The sequence below is a fragment of the Astyanax mexicanus genome, chromosome 14, assembly GCF_023375975.1.
Source record: "Astyanax mexicanus isolate ESR-SI-001 chromosome 14, AstMex3_surface, whole genome shotgun sequence".
In the NCBI taxonomy this organism is placed as follows: Eukaryota; Metazoa; Chordata; class Actinopteri; order Characiformes; family Acestrorhamphidae; genus Astyanax; species Astyanax mexicanus.
Window position 1 is genome coordinate 7,215,987 of NC_064421.1, and position 24,470 is coordinate 7,240,456.

General features: G+C 38.7%; 1 protein-coding gene across 24 annotated transcripts in view; it reads left to right on the plus strand.

Annotated features, from left to right (window-relative positions):
• Nucleotides 1-24,470, plus strand: part of nrxn3a (neurexin 3a) — a 504,128-nt gene that overhangs the window by 306,619 nt on the left and 173,039 nt on the right. For 3 of the 24 annotated variants that reach the window (XM_022673261.2, XM_007248480.3, XM_022673257.2), the window contains exon 1: nucleotides 12,805-13,881. The exons of 20 other annotated variants lie outside the window; for them this stretch is intronic. In XM_022673261.2, coding sequence (XP_022528982.2) covers nucleotides 13,593-13,881 — 289 coding nt within the window. In that variant the 5' untranslated portion in view covers nucleotides 12,805-13,592. Of the gene's footprint in view, nucleotides 1-12,801; nucleotides 13,882-24,470 lie in introns of those variants that run through there. One more of the 24 variants, XM_022673260.2, reaches the window with a different exon arrangement.

Sequence of the window (24,470 nt, forward strand, 5' to 3'; positions counted from 1 at the left end):
TACACTATAGATGTAATAACACTGGGTGCTGATTGTAATTTGAGTAGCAAGCTGCCAAATTACCCTCTGTCCGTGCACTTGCCCCCAAAAAATAAGTCGTGATGAAAAGCTCGGCTTTGGATAGTTACCAACTCTTCCTCTTTCTTTCGTCATCATTAGTTAAAATGCAGCACCGCTCATGGTTGCCTTTTTATTTTTTTCTTCTTTTTTTCTGGGCTGATTCATGTCAGTCAGGGCCAAAAAATTTAATCATGAATTCATCATACATTATTTTATTATTTTTCTTTTTTTTTTTTTTGCAACATATGGTGTTTAAATGTTTTTAGAATTTTTTTTCCCTCGACTGCTCTGTAAATGTGTTTTATGGTGTGATATAAATAATTCAATTTTGATGTATGCTTCTTGGAGAAATGTACATTCTTTATTAGGCAAATGTTTTCAGAACTTGTTTTATTGAATATGAAATTTGAAAAAACCCCAATGAAAACATTAGAATTTTTGTAAGATACAAGCATACCTTATGCACTTGCCATGAGCTTTACGGGAAGTCCTTGAATTGGGTCCTTTGACCAAATAAAGTTGTCCCTGGAATTACACAAGTTAAAATCAGCGATGTCACACTAGAGGAAGTGTTTCTTGGAAACAAGTAAATGAAACAAGTCCAATTCAAATCATTTGGAAAGTTAGCAAAGTATGAATGTTTTCCAGTCCACTCACTTTTTTGCTGTTTATTTGTGAGTGAGGGGGATGTTGAGTCTGGAACCCACTCAGAATTATTGAGTTCATCAAAGCACTCTAAATATATACAACGTAAATGCATCAAAATAAATTAAATCCATTTATATTATAAACACGAGGTAAAAACAACAAAACCCTGGATCACAACTTTACATAACTGTCCTGAGTGTATATAGGGGGCTGCTCTTGTTGCATTAATTTGAAGGCTTAGTTTCAGCAGTGTGGTAAACTAATCCCACCGTGTACAGGCTGTACTTTATTCTGAATAACTCTTCTCAGTTCTGAGTTGTTTATCTGAATCAAACTTAAAATAGACGCTCAAGTTAAAGTAAATTTAGAGGACTTTGTGACGAAAAAAACTGTTGAAATATGTTACCTTTCGATAGTCCAAAAATATATTTAATCTTCAGAGTGAATCTAGATGAACATCTATCAGTATTCTGGTTATGTTGCTATGGGAACCGGAGATGAACAATTATTATATTGTTATATATATGTTATATTCAGTCTGTTAAATTTCACACTCTTAAAAATGAAGCCACACACACAGTTCTTTTTGTGATACTTTATAACAAATATGACTGTAATAGAGATGTAGGAGTGAGAAACTATTAATTGAAAAGGTAAATAACTGACATTCACTTCTTTCACGCTTGTCACAAATGCATACCTGTGCACCCAGGAGCGATACCGGATCAGGCTTATATGGGAAAGGCTCATTAACACTAGGTTGTTTTCTCAGAGAAGATTTTTATTCAAATTGTGGATCAACTCTGCAATTTTGAATGCTAACCTTTTTTATTATTTTTTTTATTTAGAGCTTTGGTTAGGTTCGTTCAGTGCAGACTTTGGTCCAGAAAATTGGCCATGCTCTCTGTGGTGAAAGTGGCTGATGCACTCGCCTCCCATATAGACTGGTAATACCCCGTCTGTTGGCTGATGTGTCAAAGCTGGGCATTCAGCGCTTTCTAAAATGTGTTTTTTGCCAAGCAATGCTGCTTTGGCAACAGTTCAAAAGAGACCTAATCCTTATCTTCCTGGCCCCACGTGTTATACATTAAATATTGCTTTTCACCACCTTTACACTACCTTGACCTTTCAGTTCGGTCCAAACCAAAATTGCTTTTGTGAAAGGTGCCGTGAACCACAGTCCAGACCAATCGACCAGTATTCGGTCCAACCAAATATTGACTAGAGCTGGGTAATCCAAAGCATGATCTGATTCATTTGCAGTTTGAAAACACTGTTTTTTTTTTTTGTTGATTGGAACTTTTGAACCAATTACAGGGAGTTAAGGCAAACTATAACCAGAATCAGAAGCGCACAGTTCACTAAGCGGATCAAATGTACACAGTGTAATACATAAACCTTGGTTCAGATTTGGCAGAGCAGAGAGAATTGGGATCATACCATTTGTGTGGATAGGTGAGACTGCTGTATTTTTGTTCTTAAAATTATGTTACATTTTTTACTTTCCAAGGTTTAAACTTTGTTTCAGCTCATCAGAAAAACAGATCTTTTACTTTTAGGGTGCTAGGACTAAATTTAAAGGCCCTTGAGCACACCTTAAGGGCTAGCTACACCCATGCTTAACACATGCCTTTTTTGTAGAAATGGTTGAATGTGAAACCAAATGTTGTTATTTATGGCATCATTCCTATAATGTAATACATTTTATTTGTAATGGTACAAACGGAAAAGATAAATGTCCTACTCTTAATTACTTATATAGAATACTTTTTCTTATGAATGTAGATCATTTTAAATATGTTAAATATTCCTTCAGATTTTACATTATCAGTCATGTGTGACTGATGTGTCAGAGTTGAAGAAAATCATCTTCCTGCTGCTCTAAAATAACTGTTGTGTAATTTCGGATGCTGTTTGGCTGCTTGTGTTGTGAGGAGAATGTGTGAATGGAATGTTTAACGCTGGCTTTCACAGCAGAGGCAAAGCAGCTGTTTATACCTCACGCCTCGAGATTAATAGACTAATATTGTGGCCAGGAACGTAGAACGTCCATTGACTTCCAGTGAATTTAAAACGCTTGGTTGACTGCATTAGGGAGACTATGGTCACATTTGCACTTCTTTAATTCATTAACAAACTAAAACATTTGCACTGCAGTTTTCACACCTCCTCGAGCAGTACGGTTTTACAGTTCATGTAGGAAGATCCATGTTATTTTATAGCTTTCCCAGTGGGCTGTATTCTGTCTGTCTGAAAAGAAGGGATATCCTGATCTGGTCCAGTGGACTGGGATTGGCATTGGCATTTTTTTTAATGATTTGGATATTGGCTATTTTAATTCCATTCCTCTTCCACGTGTTTTTAAAAATGGCGTTCAAAGCACCATCATTTATTTATCTCTTTGCACCATTATTGATTTTTTTTTTTACTCAGCAGCAGCACTGAGGAGAGTTCTCAGAAAGTAAATGAAAGTTACTTGTCGTGTTTGCATGGTCTGTTCTGGACGACTACTACTGGGCAGGCACTATCCACTGCTCTGTCCACTATGGGTGGTAATGTTTAGCCTTCAATGATTGATTGTCTGTACACAAGTGACACTAAGGATTGAGGACTGTAAAATGCCCAAATTACTTTGGAAATGGAGTGTCCTATCCATGTGGCATCCACAATCAGACAACGCTTAAACTTCTTGCCATGAGAACACTGACTGATTATCTATTGAACATGTTAATGCATCTTTTTTCTTTTCTTCTATATAATTTCTATTCCCTGGAACTGCACAAATTGTAGTCCAGCCCACTTTCTGTGTTGTCTTTGCCGTGAAGGCCATGTTTTCTCATTCTGCAGTGTTTCAGTATACAAATACTGTATGTATGTTGCTGAATCTTCAATTAAAAACAAGAAAAGTAAGCCTTTTGGTGTAATTTGAAGACCGAGGGTAACTAGGTGTCTAGTCCTGCAAACTCAGGTAGGTCTTAATCGATTCAGAATCGTCTACATCTGAATCGAGATGCATTCCGAGGTTTCCAAGGCGCCTCCTACTGGTATCCTACTGGTGACTTTTGACATGTCACTGTGGTTGGACTTTACATGAACGAATACACTAGGGCTAATTCCTGGTACTTGGTGAATAAAGCGATTCGGTTTCTGATCTGCTGCCGTCTGTTTAACTTTAAGTAAGTGCTTCTCATACAAAGTGGGTTAAGACTTCCTTTCATAATTGTCCTTGCTGGTTCAGAGCAGACTTTCCAGTGGCCTCTGTGTTTTAATGTGAGCTGGAGACGGTGGGAAGGACACGCTTCTCCTTCTGGTCATATTGAATTCTCTCCGCATGCGATGAGGACAGTGCCCTGAGGCTAGAACAAACACCAAAGGCCAGCCAGCCAGAGTTAGCACATGCATAGGAATACCAAGCAGCCATTAGAGTCGTTCCCCTGGTCTGATTTCAATGGTCTTTAACTATGCCGTCCTGTGATGCCGGCGGAGCAGCTAAGTGGGCGATGCCCACGCCGCTCTGGGGGAATTCTCTGTGTGTGTGTCTGCATTTGTGTGTCCACGCGTGTGAGCCCACTCTCTGACGTGGTGTGAGCATGCAGGGTGTGTGTTTGGAGTGTTTGTCGGGCGTTACCGTGTGCGCTGAGAGTGCTTAATGACAGTGAATCAGACAGGACTGAGCGACGAGTGAGTGAGGGAGTGAGTGAAGGGGAAGCTGGAGGATTGTGTGAGCTCAATAGAGAGACAGATCATTAAAGTGGGAATTAAATCCACTCCTGGACAAACTGAGACAGACATTAAAGTGAAAGTTTGACCAGAAAATCTCTTTCAAACACTATACCTTTCTTAAACACATAGATCAATTATATTATATTTTTATTTGGGATGAACCGGAAATTTGCAACTAAAATGATTTGGCTAAACGAGGCACACATTCAGTGTTTCAATTTGTTTTGTCATGTTGTGCTTTGCTGGCATATCTGCCGGGATGTTCATGTTCAATTTAGGTGTATCATTAAGTGTATGCACATAAGCATGTAAATAAGTAAACAAGTCTGCTAGAGATTGTGTAATATTTCATCATGTAAAATCACTACAGCGACACCATATGATGAACCCCACAGCAACACCATTACAACTACCCCAACCACCTGAAACACTCTTCTTACCACATGAGATACATAGTTGCTGCATAACAACCACCTAGCAACAGCCTAGCAACCACTTAGCAACACCATATCATCCGTCTAGCATCTACTTGCCTGTGCCACCTGTAAAATGCAAAATGCAAACCACCACCATATCAACCACTTAAGATAATACATCTGTAATTTAGCAACAGTATCAACCACAGGAAACATCATTAAAAAAAAAACACTTGGCAAAAAGTGCCCATAGCAACCACCTGGAATACCATAGTAACCACATAACACAATCTAGACACTGCATGGATGTAGGAGCCACTTACAATGTGCAATCTTCATGCTGCCTTTGCTGAATTTTATTTTAATGAAATAACTCCAATAATGAAAACTACATCAATGGCAGTTAATCAGCACCTTGCAGAGAACGATATTGTGTGTTTTATTTGCATGTTTTGTATAAAACGTTGAAATTTTCTGGGTGGTATTTTCTGTGGCATGGACTGGAGGCTATTAGAAGTCAGTAGAGTTCTCCACTTTCCTTTAAACTGTGTTTAAAAGAAACTCATTCCCCTGCCTTGATGAATCACATAACCAACCAAATGACAATCATTTCGCTGCCGATTGTGCCAAAAATACTCCTAAAAGGTGATTTGAGAGCTGGCAGGTGGCTGACAGCATTCAGCCTGTCATCTGAATGTAGAAGGAAAAGAAAGTCGACTAATGCACCTTAAATACCAGTTTACTTCAAACGATGGAGAGTATGGGGCATTTACTCAAATCCTGATGGTTCTGACTGGGCCTTTAGGCCAAAGGTAATTATATAGTAGTGTGGGTAATGTAGGTAAGCAGTACAGCTATTATAGAGAAACCGTGATTAGGTAACATCTTTGTGGATATGCTTTTATTGTTTATATAATTTGCTTTGCATTGTAAAACTGTTGCATTCTGATTTTTTTTTTTTTTCTTTTTATGTTATATTCTTAATTTTTCGGTCTCAATCTTACGGTCATGAAATAAGGGGCCACAAATACACTAATAACACTATAAAGTTAACCTGTCAATGCTCTAGCAACCACATCATCAGCTTTTTAAAATTCAGTAGAATTTTAAGAATGTATGGCTCCCACGTAGCAATAATTGGCAAAAGGTTTTATTCCCTCCTTCTGCACTGATGGTTTAAATACATAACTAACACCCAATCCACCACATTTTGTACCACAACAACCACTTGACGCACTACTTCTTACTACCCGAAGTTTTATAACAACTCTTTAGCAACCACTATTAACACTCAAGACAAACATTCTGGTATACCACTGCAATCGTCCAGCAACACCGTAACTGTGACTTAACAACACTTGGTATTCAAATAGCAGCACCTTAAACACTTAAGGTACCACATCAACCACCTAGCAATAACCTAACCAACGCCATAGTAGCCCATGCCAGCACCATCCTAAGTTAACCACAGCAACACTATACCATTAAGCAACACTATATTAGCTACTATATCTAGCATAATACTTCAACATCGTAGAAACAGTATCTACCAACTAAGATGCAATATCATATCAACCGCTTAACAACAATGTCCTTAACAACCCCCTGAAAAAACACAGCAACCACAAAGCAACAACCTACAAATATATACATTACTGTGCAAAAGTTTTAGTTGCCTGTGGGAATTTCAGTAAAGAAAAAGCTTCTTATCTGTGAAGTAAGTGGTTATTATCTCAGTAAAACACATTACAGCATTTCAATAAATACAAACATCTCCTAAAACATCAAACATCTCTCCTCCTCATCTGAGATTAATAGAGTTATTTCTAGTTCTCATCATATTAATCAACACCTGGTTTGGTAAATGTGGTAAATCAGGTGAGCTGCTGACGGAACTAAAAATAATATACACATGCTGGCTGAGGGAAATCATTCAGGAGAAATCAGGAATCCCTGCACTTTGTTCTTCAGCTCGGCTCACAGGATATAACATACTTAGTTAAAAATTATAAATCCATGTTACGTTTTACTGTATGTATGTTTATTTGCTCAAATTTGTTCAAATCATATGTGGTGCTTTTTTCAGGTAAAAACTAATAATATTGCTGAGATAAATGAATTAGTGTAATTTGCTCTGGTGCCTAAAACCTTTGCACAGTACTGTAGAAGAGGAAAACTTTCCTTTTAGAGGAATATGACCTTTTTAATTATAATTACTAACCATTTAGTTTGAATTTAGAATAGCTTCAGTTTAACACAGTTTCAGCAGTTTTACTCTGTTTACACTGTAATACTTTGTACATTGATTAACATTAAACATCAGTGCTGAGCTCCTAACAGTCGTTTTTATGAATAACAGGAGAGACATGCAGGCATGTAATAGTTAAAAATGAAGCTGATTGTGTTGTCTAAGCTGAAATGTTATGATTTCTATGTTTATTGGGAAAACTGTGCATCAGTATTCCACAGGATGCTCCACCGCATGCGGTTTCTAACACATGAGACACATGAAGGGGAGATTTGGAGCCCAGCAGGAAGTGGGCCGTGTGTTTGTATGCGGCGGGCTTTAGCTGATCTGCACTACAGAGGCAGCTCACACACTGCGGCCGCACACACACACACACACAGCCAGCTCCGGGCAGGTGCTGCAGAAAGCGGCTTTTGCTCGGCTGTGCAGGCGCTCACCTCGCAGCCTGCAGCCAGGATGGTGTGTGTCCTCCAGGTGGCTCCAAAGCATGAGAGCTATCGTAAAGCCCCCACCTGACTCCAGATCTGCACTGCAAAACGGGTCAGAGCGTGTTTCAGTGCAGACTGAACGATATGGAAATACACTGTCGTGATATTGGTGTTTAACAATATGTGCAGTGAGAATAAGAAGTGCTAATTTATTCCATGTATGTAATAAGGTTAAAGGATAAAATTGTATTGGATTAGACTGCCTTAGATTGAATTAAATAAACACTGATATCCTTAAAAAGGAATTGCTTTGAACATGCACTGTGATGCTGCAATATACTAAAAGTAAACTAAAAGAAGACTTTAGTTATATTACCAGACAAATATAGGCTATATATTGTACTGTGCGTATGTTTTAGGCATCAAAACACTTTATTTAAAAAGCGTTTGTCACAAAAATCTGAAGTTAACATGAAAATAACAGGCGGATTTTTCAAATACATAAGGAGTCGCTGAAGTACACATTGCTTATATGTGAAAATATTTCATATTTTTTCGTGTTTGTTTGTTAGACATATATGTAGCCTGTGCATTAAGATACTCAGAAAACCATATGCTTCATCGTAGTAAAAAAAAAATATATATATTTGTGTCCTTTCATGAAGCTGATTGCTCCTGGGCTCCCCCACTGACAAGAAGTATGATTTCTCCTTTGAGCCATACTGCTGCTTATTTTCCCAATTTACACGGCCAATTACCCTACTCACTCATTAGGACTCCCCTATCACTATTAATGCCCCAAAACCATTAGGATGAAGACTAGCACATGCCTCCTGTGACACAAGTGAAGTCAGACTCCACCTCTTTTCAAACTGCTGCTGATGCAGTATTTCTGAGTAGCATCACAGCACACTCGGAGGAAAGCGCAGCGACTCGGTTCTGATACATCAGCTCACAGACGCAGCCTTGTGCTGAGCAACATCACCCTAGGAGTGATGTGGGAAAAGAGCGCCATCTACACACCCAGAGAGAGTAAAGCCAATTGTGCTCTCTCAGGGCTCCAGCAGCTGATGGCAAGCTACATGAACAATATTGATCTCCTGACTATAGTGGCAGCGCTTAGCCCGCTGGACCACTCAGAGCACTAAAACGATTGTTTCTGAAACAGATTGCCGTTTGCTCGGTGCAACCTCTGTCACTATGTGTGAACTGCTGAAGAATGCATTCTGAGTGATTGCTGAGTGATAACAAAGTGATGGCCAATGTTTCTATCTAATTTCTCATCCACATTGTTTTTATTTACTTCTATGTTTTCACTGCAAAACAGAGCATAAAAATACCTTTATCACTGACATCTATTTTATAAATAAACAATATTCCGCACTCATGACATTACATCAGTTTTTGTGTATTTTTGAGCCTCCTGGTGAAAGGTCCTTTCATTTTTGTCCCCATATCACTGATTAATTGTGTAGCATGCAAACTGTCCACAGCCACTGTAAAATTCCCGATTACAAAACAACTCAATTCAGTTTTATTTCTATAGCGCTTTTTATAACAAAGTTGTCTAAAAGTCATGTACTTTAAAGCTGGCATTAAGTAAAACTCAGCCAGTTTGCATGTAGTTGCCAATTAGCCATCCTTACTGTGTAATGAAAGTCCTAGCACGTAAGGGGTTACTGTAAAAATGCTGTATAATGCTGTTTTGAGACAGTGGAACTGTTGGAGTGTGACTCATTTGTGGATTATGAGTCTCTTGTTTAGTATAAGAGTAGATAGCTCTGTGTGTGAGTGTGTGAGAGAGCACAGCAATGGAAAGCATTCATGTGAGGGCTGCCTGAGGCTAACTGTATTCAGATGAGAGGATGAGACTGGGCTTTAATGAAACTGGAAAAACAGGCTTTTTGATAAATGAGTACCTTTCCAGCACATTTTTCCCTCTGCTCGTCTCTCTCTTCAGCCGGCTGCAGAATGAATGTGTGTGATTAGAAGCACAGCAGCTTTAAAATAAGCAGTTCTGCTCTCACAAAACGGCTGAATGTTTTTCACCAGAATAATATCAATGAAAAGTTGATTTGCCGGTGTCGTGTGCCGTTCTCTTTCTCTGCTATTGATTTGCTCCAAATGAGGAGGATGGTTAGGAATTTCAACATTATTTTTGGGAGAAGAATGTATTTAACTGCTACATATTCTTCTGCGGGCGATGACTCTGAATTTGAATTCCCATTAAAACAATTCACATTTTGCGGAGGATCTCATTTCAGTCCGTGGGTGAATTTCCCATTAGTCCCCCCCTCACCCCCTTTCTTTTTACGAATAAATTGTGTTGTCTGTTTATGTTAAAATATGCATGAAGACCCCCTGAAGTCTTGAAAAAGGAGAAATACCAGAAAAGCATTTGCTCACAAACATGCTTTAAAAGTAGTAGTAGGCAATATGGTACTCAATTTATATTACAGTTTTTAACCATACATTGTATTTTCACAGTATACAATATGTGTCATGAGATTTTGACCCACAAGGCAAATTGCATGAGTAGCAGCAGATTCTTACAATACTGTCCTATTACTCCATCCACTTAAAGAGGACTGATTCCCCTCTTTGTAATTAAAGGTGTTGTTGTTTAGTATTCTTTAAGCACTGACTGTATTAGTTGGCCCTGTATTTGTAGCCTAACTGGAAAACAGAAGGTTTCATGTTGTACTCTTGTTTAGATGTCATTGTATGGCCCCAATCAGAATCAGTAATGGGACCAGGAAGGTTTAGACATGGGTCAGCTCAGTGTGGCTCAGCAGACTAAGACATTGACACTGAAGGGTCCAAGGATTGCTAAATAGAGTCCTGGTTCATGCATCCGCATCAGCAGCTGGAGTCTGAGAGAAGCACATTGGCCATGTGTTTTTCCTCATCCTAAATAGAGAAATAAGAGAATTGTGGCTGATTTTAAAACTGTAATGCCGCTAATGGCTTCAGAAAAGATTGTAAATTGATATTAAACTTGTGTTACTTGTGCAATAGAGCTTTTGAAAAATATCTCTTTTAAATACTTAAACATTGAGTATTTTAGGTCTGTTTATAATATTTATGGAACTATTTAAAATATTAAGTTTAGTAAAGGAAGTTGTGTTAAAATTGTTACAATTTAAGTGTTTTTCTGATTTCCTTATATATTGTGTAATTTTGTTTGACGAAATAAATCCAATTAGTGTTTTATATTATATGTACTCCTAACAGTAGATTAATTCACAAGCCTATATAAAAACTTAGTCGTGCAAAAAAAAAAAAAAATAATAAAATAAATAAATACATAATATAATATAAAAATATATGATGTACATTTTTGGTCATACCGCCCAACACTATGTAAGTCCCAATAACATATGCATTTAGCTGCTCAGAGCCCAGTCCACCTACTTAATCCCCACATTATGTTGCAGGTTGACTGGAATACAATTTACTATTTATAAAGATTCTTTAAAATATTGCAATTTTATCGCATCGTGGTACTTAAAAGTACTGTAGTGTCAGGTTAATTGGCACGGCTAACGTTCTTAGCACTTGGCAATGCAAGAGAGTGTGTTTTAAAACAGAATGGGGTACAGTTTTATCATTGTTACACTGTTTTACTTTCTTTGCACCTCAGTGTGTGTTTGTGTGTGAGATAAAGTAAGTGAATTAGAGCTCAGAAGGTGTGTTTACAGTACCGAGGCAGCTCAACCACACAGGCCAGGGAAACAGCGCAGTCAGGGGGAATCACCAGTTCACACTACCGAATATTCTGCCGTCATGTTCAGTTTTTTGTTGCAAGCGTGATTGTGTGTGAGAGTGTGAGTGCGTGAGTGTGTTGGGAAATATGATATTGTCTAAGACCAACCAGGTAACTTGAACTCAGACCAAGTTTCTGATGTTATCTCACTCTCTCACACTCACTCTTTTACTCCCTTCTTTGCTGCTGCTCACTTCTTTCCTCGCTCTCGTTTTTTTTTTTTTTTTTTAATCTGCATTTTCCCTCCCCCCCATCTGTGGTCTTACTCTCCTTATCTTTTTTCTTCCTCACTCCTTTCTTTCTTGCTGTTGTTGGTTTTGTTCCTTTATTCCTTGTTCTGCTTTATTTTTACCCCCCCCCCCCCCCTTTTTTTCCCTCCCCCGCCCCCTGTCTCTCACTCTGTTCTTTTCTTTTATTGATTATTTTTTTGGGGGTTTTTTTTGGCCATTCTTTCTTGCCTCTCTATCTCATATATGTGTCTTTCTTTCTTTCTTTTGTTCTCCCTCTCTCCCGTCACCTAATGTTTAATCTGTTTTCCCTTTCTTTTCTCTTATCCTCCACTTCTGGCCATTTATTGTTTACCTTCCTTTCTAATCCCTCCTCATCTTTCTGTCTTATCTTTCTCTCTCCCTTCCTTTCTTTCATTCTCTCTTCTATTTTGTATTCTCTTTTCCCCTTTCCTTTTATGTATCTCTCATCTATCTCTTCATTTCTATCTTTTATATTTTTTTTATTTATTTATCTGTCTTTTCTCATTTCTGTCGTTTCTCCCTGTTTTTTTTCCTTCTCTTCATCTTTATATTTACCCTCCCCATCTCTCTCGTCTTTCTCTCTCCCCCTTTACTTATTTTTTGGTAAAAAAAAAAAAAATCCTTGCAGTCTCTCTCTCTCCTTCATCTCACCCTCCTTCTGTCTCTTTTTAAGTGTGTTTTATCTTTTTACTTTATCCTACTAATCCCCTTTTCTTTCTTTCTTCCATCACTTTCTTTTATCTCTCTCTCTCATCTCCCTCTCTCGTCCTCCTCTCTTGTGAGTAATGTGCGCTAGTTGTTGTGCAATAGCTTTGCTGCGTTTGCTCACCGCTCAGAGGGAATTTGCATAGGCAGCCTTGTGTTGGTTTTGTTCGTGATCTCTCTCTCTCTCTCTCTCTCTCTCTCTCTCTTTTCCTTCTTTTTCTCCACATCTTTCTCTTTTTCTGTCTCTCCTATCCCTTTCTCTTAATCCATACCATCCTTTCCTCATCCCATTTGCTTTGTTTCACCTGTCCCCCTCCTCTATCCCTCCCTTCCCTTTTCATCCCTCTCCCCATCCATCCCTCTACAATCTCACCCCTCCCTCTCTCTCTTTCTCTCTCTCTCTCTCCCCCTCTCCCACCCTCTCTCACTTTCTCTCTCTCTCCCTCTCTCTCTCTCTCTCTCTCTCTCTCTCCCCCTCTCCCACCCTCTCTCACTTTCTCTCTTTCTCTCTCTCTCGCGCGCTCTCTCTCTCTCACTCACTCACTCTCACACACTCATTGCTGAGCAGCGCTGCTAGAAGTGCGTCAAGCCCCTGTCCAGAAACAGAGAGCAGACAGGCAGAGCGGTGCTGAGGAGACACAGAGAGCCAGAGACAGAGAGAGAAAGAGAGAGAGAGAGAGAGAGAGAGAGAGAGAGAGAGAGAGTGTATATGTGTGAGTGAGTGAGTGAGTGAGTGAGAGAGAGTGTGTGTATATGGCTGTGTGTACGTGTCTCAGTGTGTGAGGAGCCAAGGCTGATTTCATCCGCAGCTTTTCGTATTGCAACACCTTTCCTTTCGGATCGGGAGGAGCAGAACAGGGGGAGCGGCGCCTGGGAACGAGAGTTTCGGATTGGTGCTAAAGTCGCTCTGCTTTGAAGAAAGACGTGGAAAGAAAGTCCAGCCGCCAGCAGCTTCCTTTGTGAGGGACGGTCAGTGAGTAAAGAGGCTCGGGTCATGACCCTCTTTTACCGCTGGGTAATTGGCATCACTTTGGCTTCGGCTCCTTTGAGTGGCGGGACGGCGTTGCGGAGCGCGCACGTGTACGAGTAAACAGCCTCGTCTGAAGTGTGCGAGAGCGGGTGGGCAGTCCTGCTCTGGACTCTCTCTTTTATCGCTCTTTGCTCTTAAATTAGGGAAAGAAAAATTAAGATAATCATTCAGACGGGAAGAGGGGAGTGTGACAAGCGGGACAAGCCGTAAGAGAGGGAACACAGGGGTGGGTTGAGGCTCCTAACATGGGGCTTTCTCCATCATGAGAGAACCCCCCTCTTTGCCCCTAGTGTCTGAGTGCCAGCCGGGCGTGAGTCATGCGTCCCAATGGAGGAGTATTCCCGTTAGTCCCGTCCCGCTTCGGCTGGACCCTCTGGATGTGGTCTCTGACCTTGGGATGTATCGCCAGTTCTGTGTGGAGCTCCTCGTCCTCCAAGTCTGCTAAGTCGGATAGCGCCGGGGCTGTTGGGGCCGCCAGACCCCCGGGGGCATCGACCTCCACCTCCTACACCCGCCCTGTTGAACAGCACTTTCACGGTGGACAGATACACCACTCCGCACCCATCTCCATCTACCGCTCACCTGCTTCGCTCAGGAGTGGACACGGTGAGTGAGTGAGTGCTTGCTTTGCTGGATGATTTTGGATCTTTCTGTGATCCAGGTGGTTCATTTGGGTTTGGATAAGTGGGAAGTGTTGGGAAATGGGCAACAGAGGGGGTGGAATCTTCACACTTCACAATCATAAACCACTAAAACTTGTTTGTTTTCTTGGGCTATTTTTTGACTGGTCCATAAAAAAAAGACCAAGCTAGATGTTCTCTCAGCACTCTGTGAAGTGTGGGTAAACCAGGGGTGGTCAATGTGATATGCGATAAATTGTACCATGATGCACAATATACTTTTCTGAGCATATTTTCATTATCTTTTGGGCTTTAAGAATGTTAGAAAATTTGTAATTAGTTCTATTTAATTAGAACATTTGCGTACTTGATTTCTTCTTTTGCCGCTGCTACTGATACATTTGTCTGTTGAAATAACGAAATATTAAAGATTGCAATACAGTGCAAATCAGTGGCACCCCCACTTACACCTACACCTGCACTCTCTAAAAAATCAAAAAAGCTCAGTTGCAGAGGGACTGCAGAGGGCATTGGACAGAGTTAGCAATCCTTTATTAACTATTTTAAACACCTGGAGGTGTTTTAGACTAATCTAACGACTGTAATGTATTGCTCAGAATTAGATGGCGAGTTGGGGGAGCTTTAAGTTATGCTAACTACTAGAGAGGGATGCTGATTTTGTTTCTTTTTTTTTTCCTTTTCACCAAGAACTTAAAATAGAATACCAAACAGTTTTCAAAAGTTTCCATTCATTGTGTCACGTTCACAATTAAAAAAAGCAATAACAAAAGTACAATTTATGAAAACTTTTATTGGAGATTTTTACCATCCCTTCAGAGAAACCTTGTGAGCACATTGAATCTTTACATAATAATTAGCTGAACAAATATTTTTGTCCTTTTTGACAAGTTTTTTAATATTTAGTGCATTTATTATTAATATTTAGTGTATTTTGCGCTTGCTCTGATATGCTTTCTTTTTTATATTATGGTGAAAAAAAATATATATAGTTATATTGTGTATCGTTAGAATGTTTCTAAATATCATGTTATATTGTTTTTTTTTTATCTCTTCACCCCTTATAATGTCATTCCATCAGAAATCTCTTTATTTTTTTATTTTTTTTTTTTTTTATCATAAGTATGACAATGACCGTATATTTCAGTTCTATACCAGTATATCAGATCTCCTGATGAATAATTGAAGGCAGTTTGAGTTGAGTGCCATCCATGTATTCCACCAGGTGCGTTATCCAGCTGATAACTAACTGCGTACGTTAGCATTGTGTCGTGTTCTAGTGGGGAGAATTAGCGTATTGAAAGGAACTCGTGTCTCAGACTCTCTCAATAGCGCTTATCAGGCTCTGTATCTTTGCCAGCAGTTTAATTACATGCGGTAGAGATGGTTTATCAGTGGCGCTGTAATAAAACTGTGTTTTTGTAGCAGAGGGGGATCTGATAAGTGTTTAGCTATTTTGCAATTATTGGGAGCTTTCTCTCCGGAGGCACGGCAGGCAATTATTCCGTTACGGGCTGAGCCACCAAATCCATACTACCGTACTATGCTGTGTTCGCTCGTTTGCAACGTTTCAGTCAACAAAGCAGAACCCCCCCCCCGAGCTCAGCTCATCTGGGGAGACGCTGGAAACCTGAACGCTGTTTCTGGATGTAAGAAAGGGATCAGAGCAGCCACGGCCGGATCGGCACGGCTTGGAGCGAGCTGGCATATGACAGTGGAGAATCTCTTTTTTTTTTTTTTTTTTTTAATAAATAATTTTTTTATTAGCTGTCCATCCATCTCTACACACTTCATCTGACCTGTGGACCAGTTTTTGAAAGTTTGATGCAGCACTGCAGTCCTTTCAGACAGTTTCCTATGCTTTTTCATTAAGGTTTTCATTATTTTTTCTGTTATTATTCTGTTATAATTGCGTTATTTCCTTTTAATAGGACTTCTAAACACCACTAATCTCTGAAGACCAGTGCTGTTTGTTTTAACGCAGACACAGAGGCTCAATAATGCTACGGTTTAATTACAAACGCAGGAAATAAAAGTCCTTGGCTAAAGCGCAAATATTTTTATTAGTAATTCATTAGTTAATTTATTTATTTATATTGCCAGTACCCTCTCTCTCTCTCTCTCAATCGTTAGCTCTCTTATTTTACCTCTCATTTTAATTATCTTTATTTTTCACTGCATTTTGGTCCTCCTTCCTTTTTTTTTCTCACCTTTTCTCACCATTTCTTCCTTGCTTTTTTCCCTTCTCTCTCTCTCTCTCTCTCTTCTATGGATTAAGAAAAATATTAAAAACATGGTCATTAAGTCCCTGCTAAACTTCAAAATGTCCAAACTTGATGTGGCACTGCGGTCCTTTTAGACTATGCTCTCTTCTTCTTTCATTTAGTTTTCTGTTATTTCACTATTATTTCACTATTATTTAATTCTAATTCCATTCTTTCCTGCTAATAGGAATCCTAATCTCCGTTTTAGATCAGTGTTTGTTTTTACGCAGCCACCGAGGTCGAATAAGGCTACGGTTTAATTACAAGTGCAGGAAAGTCCCTGGCTAATGTACAGAGATTCATTTTGGATTACCAGGGTGCTCTTTCTCTCTCACTCCTCACTCTCCCTCAGACTCTCACCCACTCTCGCTTTCCAATTGTGAAGCGGCTGGGAACAGTCTTAGCTGAGCTTTGAGGCAGTCTTATCCAGCCCATTAGAATAGAAGAGGCTGTAATTTATTTATTTAGACTGATGCGTTGCGGCTTTCCTCACCTCACTGCGTTCCGGCTTTACTTCTCACCATTAAATGGGCTTATTTATCTTGCACAGCATGTCTTTACTACTTCCTCTGACTGTGTATGAGTATGGAAATGTGTGTGAGTGTGTGTGTCATACACAACCAAATTCTCTGGATTAATTAAGGAAATGTAAGTTTGCATTTGCTGAAGATATTTGTCGATATGGGCTCAGGCTCACTACTTGATAATATTTATTATTATTAAAATGTATTCTTTCTGTTTTCTATTTTATATCTCCTGAGATCTGACAGTCATTTTTATCCATTGTAGTGGACATAGATCTGGAACCCTTTAACTCAAACACCCTTTATACAGTGTGTCGAGGATGTCCTGGGTTTTCCAATAAGGCCTTAATTGTGGGGGTGTGGCCAACAGAGCACAGAAACTTTCTTTTCAGAATTCAAGAAATCTTTCTCATCTTTCACATTGTATAGTAACAAGAGGGACAAATGATTAATTTTTGTCAATATTAGTTTTCTGTTGCTGTTAATCAATGTGTTTTCTTCAGAATGAGATTTTTAAGTTAAATTTCAGAAATTCCCAGTAGTTTTAACCCTTTCAAATCACAGCTTTTATTCAGTGTCTTCAGTGTATCTCTAATGAACAACAGGAATTAATGTCTCCCATTTTACAAAGTTTCGTCAGGTACCGATGAAGCAGATGATGAAGTGGGGTTAAATTTTACTCCGAATTGTGGAGCAGGTTTCTGGAAATGTCTTCGAGCAAACCGGCAGGGATTGGCTCACCTCTGAAAATAAATACATGAAAATAAATACAGCATCATTAGATAACTCTACTTCTGATGCCAGGCACGACCCATTGTTCACTTTTTTTTTTTTTTTTTTTACTTTTTTTTTTTTCAGAATACTAAAATTAAATAACAAAAAAAATATGAAAACTCATAATAACTAAGTATTTAAGTATTATTAATAAATCAGTTTAATCACCTGTCCTAAGTAGTCCTAACATTCAAAAACATCTAAAACTCATATACTGTAGCTCTATCCTTCAGGTACAATATATATATATATATATATATATATATATATATATATATATATATATATATATATATATATATATATATATACAATATAATTTAGCTTACTCTTTATTAGTGCAGGGGCAAAATAAACCCCAGCCTGTACTAGCTTATTATGTTATGTTCTGGTTAATAAACAGAGCCATTTTGCTTGAAAGCTTTCAGGGTTTATGAAAACACACGCTAATCTGGAATTCATTTATTTCCGTTTTTCTCCTGTTCCTTCTTCGGCAAAAGCAGATAATTTCTGGAGCAGTAATCAGGTAACTCTGCAGCCTCTGCCACAGCAATTAGTGAGCTGAGTGGGTGAAATTGGTCAGTTTCTATCCCTCTAAAAGCCCCGGGTCGGGCACCGTGTTAGATGACTCTGTCCACTCGCTCTGAAAGGCCTTGGGGGCCTGGCGTGGTAGCGGTATTAGTTATGGATGACTGGCCTGTACTTGTGCCCTCTTGTAGTTGCGTCTCATGCCGAGTGATCAGATGGAGCCTCCAGAGCCAGACTTTTTATTTATTTCTCCTTCAGCATGGTTTACTTTACTCCTCTGATTAGGTTTCTCTCGCGCTGCAGTGTTACTAAAACTGCCTGGAAGTTGTCGCGTTTCAGCTTTCTTTGCTGCTCTCGAGTATGAAGGGAAGGTTCAGGCAGTTTTGATGCTGTATGAAGGAAATTCAGTGTCCACAGTTTCATGTATATATGCAGCAGGAATTAGTCATAAAAGGCTAAAATTACTGCCTATAGTGGACAGCATAGTGAGTGCGGATGATCATAACCAGTAGCCTCTGGCTAGAATTGTCCCCGTGTACAGATAAGCGACTCTTGCAAAAAAAAAAAAAAAAAAAAAACTTTCACTGCATGACAGATCAGTGCAGCATTCTCAAGCTTCAGTGGGACATGGGAAAAGTCATGGGATGCAATCCTACCTCTCGTACCATGACTTTTGGCATGTCAGTGTGTGTATATATTCAAGAGGTTTAAAAAAATATTTAATTTAAGAATTACAGCTAATTCAAACATAGCCCCTTCAGTTTTACAGGCTCAAAATTTAATTGCATAATTAAATGATAAGCAGTTTCATGGCCATATTTGGCCCATTCCCTCATTAATTCAAGAAAATTAAGGATATAAAAAGGTCTGTCTTTGATTCCAAGAGCTGACTCAACGTTTTGTAGCTGTTCATGGGAACTCGCAATCTGCAGTCTAGATAAGCTCAGTCTGATTCTTTCTTTGGTAAAAGACAAAACTTTTACAGTAAAGCTACATTTTTTTTTCTTCTAGAAAACACCTAACAGACAACATCCAGCTCAGTCCTGGTACTAAGACTCCTATATTAACTTGAACAAAATGTAAAAAAATATGCGCATATTAAAAAAGAATGTCTTGCCTTATGATCTGAAGCATAGTACTTCATCTGTCAAACATGGTGGAGGTAGTGTTATGGAATGGATGTGAATGGCTGACAGTGGAACTTTATTCTTTGTGTTTGTTGATGATTGAACTGAAGATAGGAAAGCAGATAAATTCAGAAGTGCTCTGCCTTCTGCTCTGAATCAATCAAGTGCAATAATTATAGGTCAGAGCTTTAGTGCCAGAACAGGGTATAATGCCAGTGATGTTGATATTTTGTTGGTTTTAAGTTGTGATCATCATCTGATCTTCATAAAACTCACATTAACAGGACTATTAACATTATGGACATTAAAATCCAATATCTGCCAAACTTTAAAATTTCATATTGTGTGGACGTGAACATTACAAAATTGTTAGTGGTTGATAACAAAAATTCAGTCTGCCAATCATTGGAGCTTAATGTCAGTGTGGGCATTTTTTGTTTGTTTAAACCTAATGTCCTTTTTTTCAATTTAGGGTTTGATATATCGTTTTATTTTTTTTATTATTATTATTATTATTATTTGTAACTAACATTTAAAGTGGGCCTAGTGTCTTTTTCACATGAGATTGAAGTACACTGTCTCCTGAAAATATTTTAATTTTAGATATTTTTGTTACAAACATAAACAATGTTAAGTACATCCACACAGCATGTAATTCTATTGTTAGATATATGTTGATATATTTTTGTTTCTAAGACCTTCTTTTTTACAATATTTCCTCATTAACAGAAGAGTAATTATTGTTTTTTAAAATGTTTTATAAAAATATTCTGCAGAACAGGATTCATCACATTATCATTAAATGTGCCATTGGTTAGTGTTCCTTAAGAACTAAAGAATAAACGGTAGGAGCTTCTCAAACTTCAGATTATGCTTATATTACTAGTTTAAAGGTAGAGTGAGGTAGAGGTCTACAGTGAACTACTTCTTATTCTGGGGAAAAATTAGTGCAGTCAAACTAAGAGCTAAAAAAAATCTTAGAGGAGCTTAAACTAATTTAAGATCTTAATTTATTTATTTATTGATATTGGGTCATCCAACAGTGTTGTAGTACATAAAATGTTTAAGCACTGACAATAGTGTTCGCAGTATTCTATTTGGTTTCATAATAAAACGCTAAAATATTGTTAGATTTTCCTCTTCTACGTCTAGGTACCTTTTGTTGAGTTTTCTAAAAATATACCAAACCTAACACAAGGTGTGTATGTGTGTGCGCGCATGTGTGCATACTCACATTTGTAGACAAGACCCAGTGTAGGACTCAGAAGGCATTGCAGAATTAATTTGGCCCGAGGCAAAGACTTCTTGGTTTGCTGTGGTTGTGATACCACCACCAAGCATCAGGCGCTTTTCAACAATACAGCACTTTTTTTTTCCTTTTTTCTTCTTCTCTGTATTAATGTGCTTCCTTATCTGCACACGCCTGAAGCATCGTTTCTTCACACACTTATTTATTGAGGTTATTGAGAATCAGTTTTCTGGACATAGATTAAACCAGTGCAGTTCTCAAAAACTGCCTATCCTGTGTTTGGGCATCTACCACCCCGTTACATTAGGACTAGGGCCAGTCTGTGTTTTTAAAGACCAGCCCTCTGGGTGTTGATCCAGGAAAGATTTTATTTAATACGGTCGAGCTCCCAGTAGTCACTGAAATGGTAGATCTAATGCCCCCCATATCCCTCCACCCACACAGTGCTTTTCCTGGAGGCTGTGACCTCTTCCCATTTCAGTTTACTCATACTTAGATTTGTCATTAGTGCTTGACCTTTAGCGGGACAAGCAGAAGTAGCTATTCAGGAAAACATAGAACAATAAAGGGACAGAGTGCCCCTGGCGTTCAGGTGGAGAATACAGAGTGTGTGTGCTTGTGTGTGTATGTGAGAGAGACAACTAAACAAAAACTGGCAATTCTACAGCTACTACTACAGGTTATACAGCTCACCTGACCTTTTTTCCAATTTCACTTTTTAACTTTTACATCCCCAGGTGATAAATTCATGTTTTTTATTACTTTATTACAAAATAAATAGCTTAATTATATATAATTATAAGGAAAAAATAGTTTAAATATAATTTTTGCTGCATCTTTTTACTATCAATGCCCCCTAATCAGGATTTTTAAATGTCTCAGTTCATCAAAACAATACAATCACTATCTGATATAAGGCAGGTGTTTAATATATTTTGTTTATAACAAAAGTCTGTATAATTTGTTTTTAAGCAGCCCACAATAAAAAAAAAAAGTTTTATACTTTTGATTTTTCAAATTCCACCTTTTGCACTAATGAAAGCTTCATATGCAGACATATAAAGGGACTGTGTTAAGAAAATGTGTAGTAAAAATATACGTATATACTGTTACATAAAATGTTTAAAAGAGTCCACCGTTGATGAGTCACCTATTAATGCAAATCAGAACCATTCAAGATTGGTCTAAAGTAGAGTGTTAGTTGTTTAAACGTGTTTAATTAACACCCAGTAGCCCCTGCGTTTGACTAATTTAACGTATCTCTTCTTATCAAGCTTGACAGAAGCATACAATCATAATTGCAGTAATTGCTTGCCATTATAATCCTGATAAAGACGCTTAATACACCTTGCCATTATTAACATGCAATAGTTTCCTTTTGCTTATTATGTCTTCTTTTTTTTCGCCCTGTTCTATAAAAGAAACCACTTTTACCTCATTATCTCGCTTTTTCACTTGCTTCAAACTCCTGTTCGGATGTGATTTCGCCGCCATACATTTTGATTAGCCGTCCGGCGTCTAAGTTAAAAGGCTGGAGCTAATGTCCGCTTCGGAGCCGGAATGATTGACTTGCACCGAGACAGAGTATAATTCAGTTACATTAATGTAAGTGAGCGCATTACCATGCAGTTTCACCTGTCACTGCCTGTACTTAAGAGTTACTTTATGAACTTGTCGAATGTCACACGCCTTGGGAAGTGTAGTTTGCTGGACCTGGCCACACGTCCGGCACCTGTGAGCCGCTCTCTGTACCCGTCCCTGTGATTGCCGCTGTGAGGCTCGCAGGACTTGGCTGCGCTGGGTTAATCTGGTTAGAGCAGAACCGAGTGGAGCAGGTTCGGAGGAGGAGTCCGGGGGCAGCTGAAGGAGCCAAGGTGGCAGTGCGGGCCCTGCCGTTGGAGCCTCGGTGACTGGGGCTGCTCTGGAGCCCCGAGAGTGTCTCGCTGCGAAATGAAATGGGGATCAAAGGGAAGTTTAGACCTGTGTCCTCAGGATAGGGATTATTAGAAACAGCAAGCATAGGGAGGAGTGCCAGATAACGGGATTTCACGAGGCCTTAGCACAGAGAGAGAGAGAGAGAGGGGAGAGAGAGAGTGATGCTGAGGAGGCTTGTGTAAGAGCCACTTTGTGATGCCACATTAACATTTTGGATCACAAAACGTCCCAAAATTGTTCCAAAATTTCACTAAATCTGAACTGCTCTGTGTTTATTTATACACTTTCGCTTTAAAATGTGAGCAGTGTTATTGAATAAACATAACACTATGGATTGAGGTCCGTAATCCATGTCCAAAAAAGTAAAAAATCATCCCACGATTTTGGTCCACCTGCCTGGATGGCATTATGTTCAGTTGAGCTGCAGCAGAGCCTCTCAGGGTGTTGGAACCAAATTTCTGTGTTAAACTTTTAGAATTTCTAGCATCTTTGATCACAGTACATAACGATCAGTTTACCAGTTACACACAAGGTACTGTAGCGATGCCTACTGCATCTACACTCGACAATATAAAGTAATGTAAATGCACTTTAAAGGAATAAAACAGGAATGTTAAACTGCAACGGGAATACGTCATTCCAACTTGTAGAGCCAAATCTGGGACGATGATCTGCTGATGCCGATATACACTGTTAGTGCTTTTTCACCAGCGTGGAACTGGCACCATTCTGGTTCAAAAACCTAATTTTTAACTGTTAGTGATGTATGATTTGACATTTTGGTTCCACTAAGAACTGGTGGGACTGCTGGTTTGTTAAAAAGCCCCATGGTTCTCATAAGCCCAAAAGAAACTTGTTTAAAACACATGCAACATTTATACCTTGCATCTTAGCTTTCAACTAACTAAAAACAATCAATAAAATAAAAGATGTCTACTGAGAATGTTGGTTTTGGATTCACATCTATTAAGCTAACTGGTTCTTACATAGACTGCTCACAGCTTTAAACCCTCTTTTTTAAATTAACAGGTTAAATAAAACTATAGATTAATTGAAACTAATACAAATAAACAGAAATTTGCTTAAATCAACCTCTTGGAAACCTGCATCTTTATATGGGGACATTAAATATTATGGTGCATAGACGAAAATGTAATGTTTTGAACATTGACCCTTTAGCCTCCTACAGAGACACTGCCCATACTTTCTACTGGTTACATGACAACATTGCAAATCCCAGTCAAAGGTTTCTACAGCCAGTCCAGACAGAAACATGTTTTTTTTTTTTTTTGTTTTTTTTTATATATATATATATATATATATAAGAAAAGGCATTTATTTAAAGCTCTGTGTACATGTCTAGAGAACCAGCCCTCTCATTACTACTGCTTACTACTAATTAAAGAACACTCAAAAATGAGCTTTTAAGTAAAGATATAAAACAAAAATTTTATAAGCTACCTTTCAGACAGCTCCTTGTTGCTCTATAGCTCATGAATTTAATATACTATGGTTGTTGTTTTGTAAACATTCTCTATATTTGCTTTAAATCTCCATGGTAAATGTACTGAAGAGCTTAATATTAGAGAGATGCTCATAATATATTTAGTAAAGCACATTATGACACAGTTTATCACTTTACCGCTACCATATCGCCATATTCCCCCACCCCTGCCGTGCGTAAGAATTTCTCACAGTGCCATCCACCAGATCAGTAATGCAGATTACACTCCGCCGTTTGTTTGGTTAGATTGTAATGCTTTGTGTGACATGCAGATGCTCTCGCTCGTGAATACGGGCAAATGAACCTCCAAAATGCTTGCAGTGATCTGACTAAAGCATTCCACATCACTGAATCCTCCTATGGCACAATGTTGCTCTAAATAGATACAAATAAAAGGCCGAGAATATTCCCTTGTTAGACATGACAGATACATGCAAGCCCTCCACGTATCTGCTTTGCATATTCAGAGATCCGGTTAAAAAGCATCAGCAGAATTGGGAGCTTTGCTGTGACACCCCAGTGGATCCACGGCATCTCGCAACATTGAAACATCTCCTCTGCAGAATCTTATTGAGATGGCATGTGCGAGTGTGTGTGTGTGCGTGTCGATCAAAAGGACGTTCGCCTGTGTGTGCCTGTCATAGCAGATGAA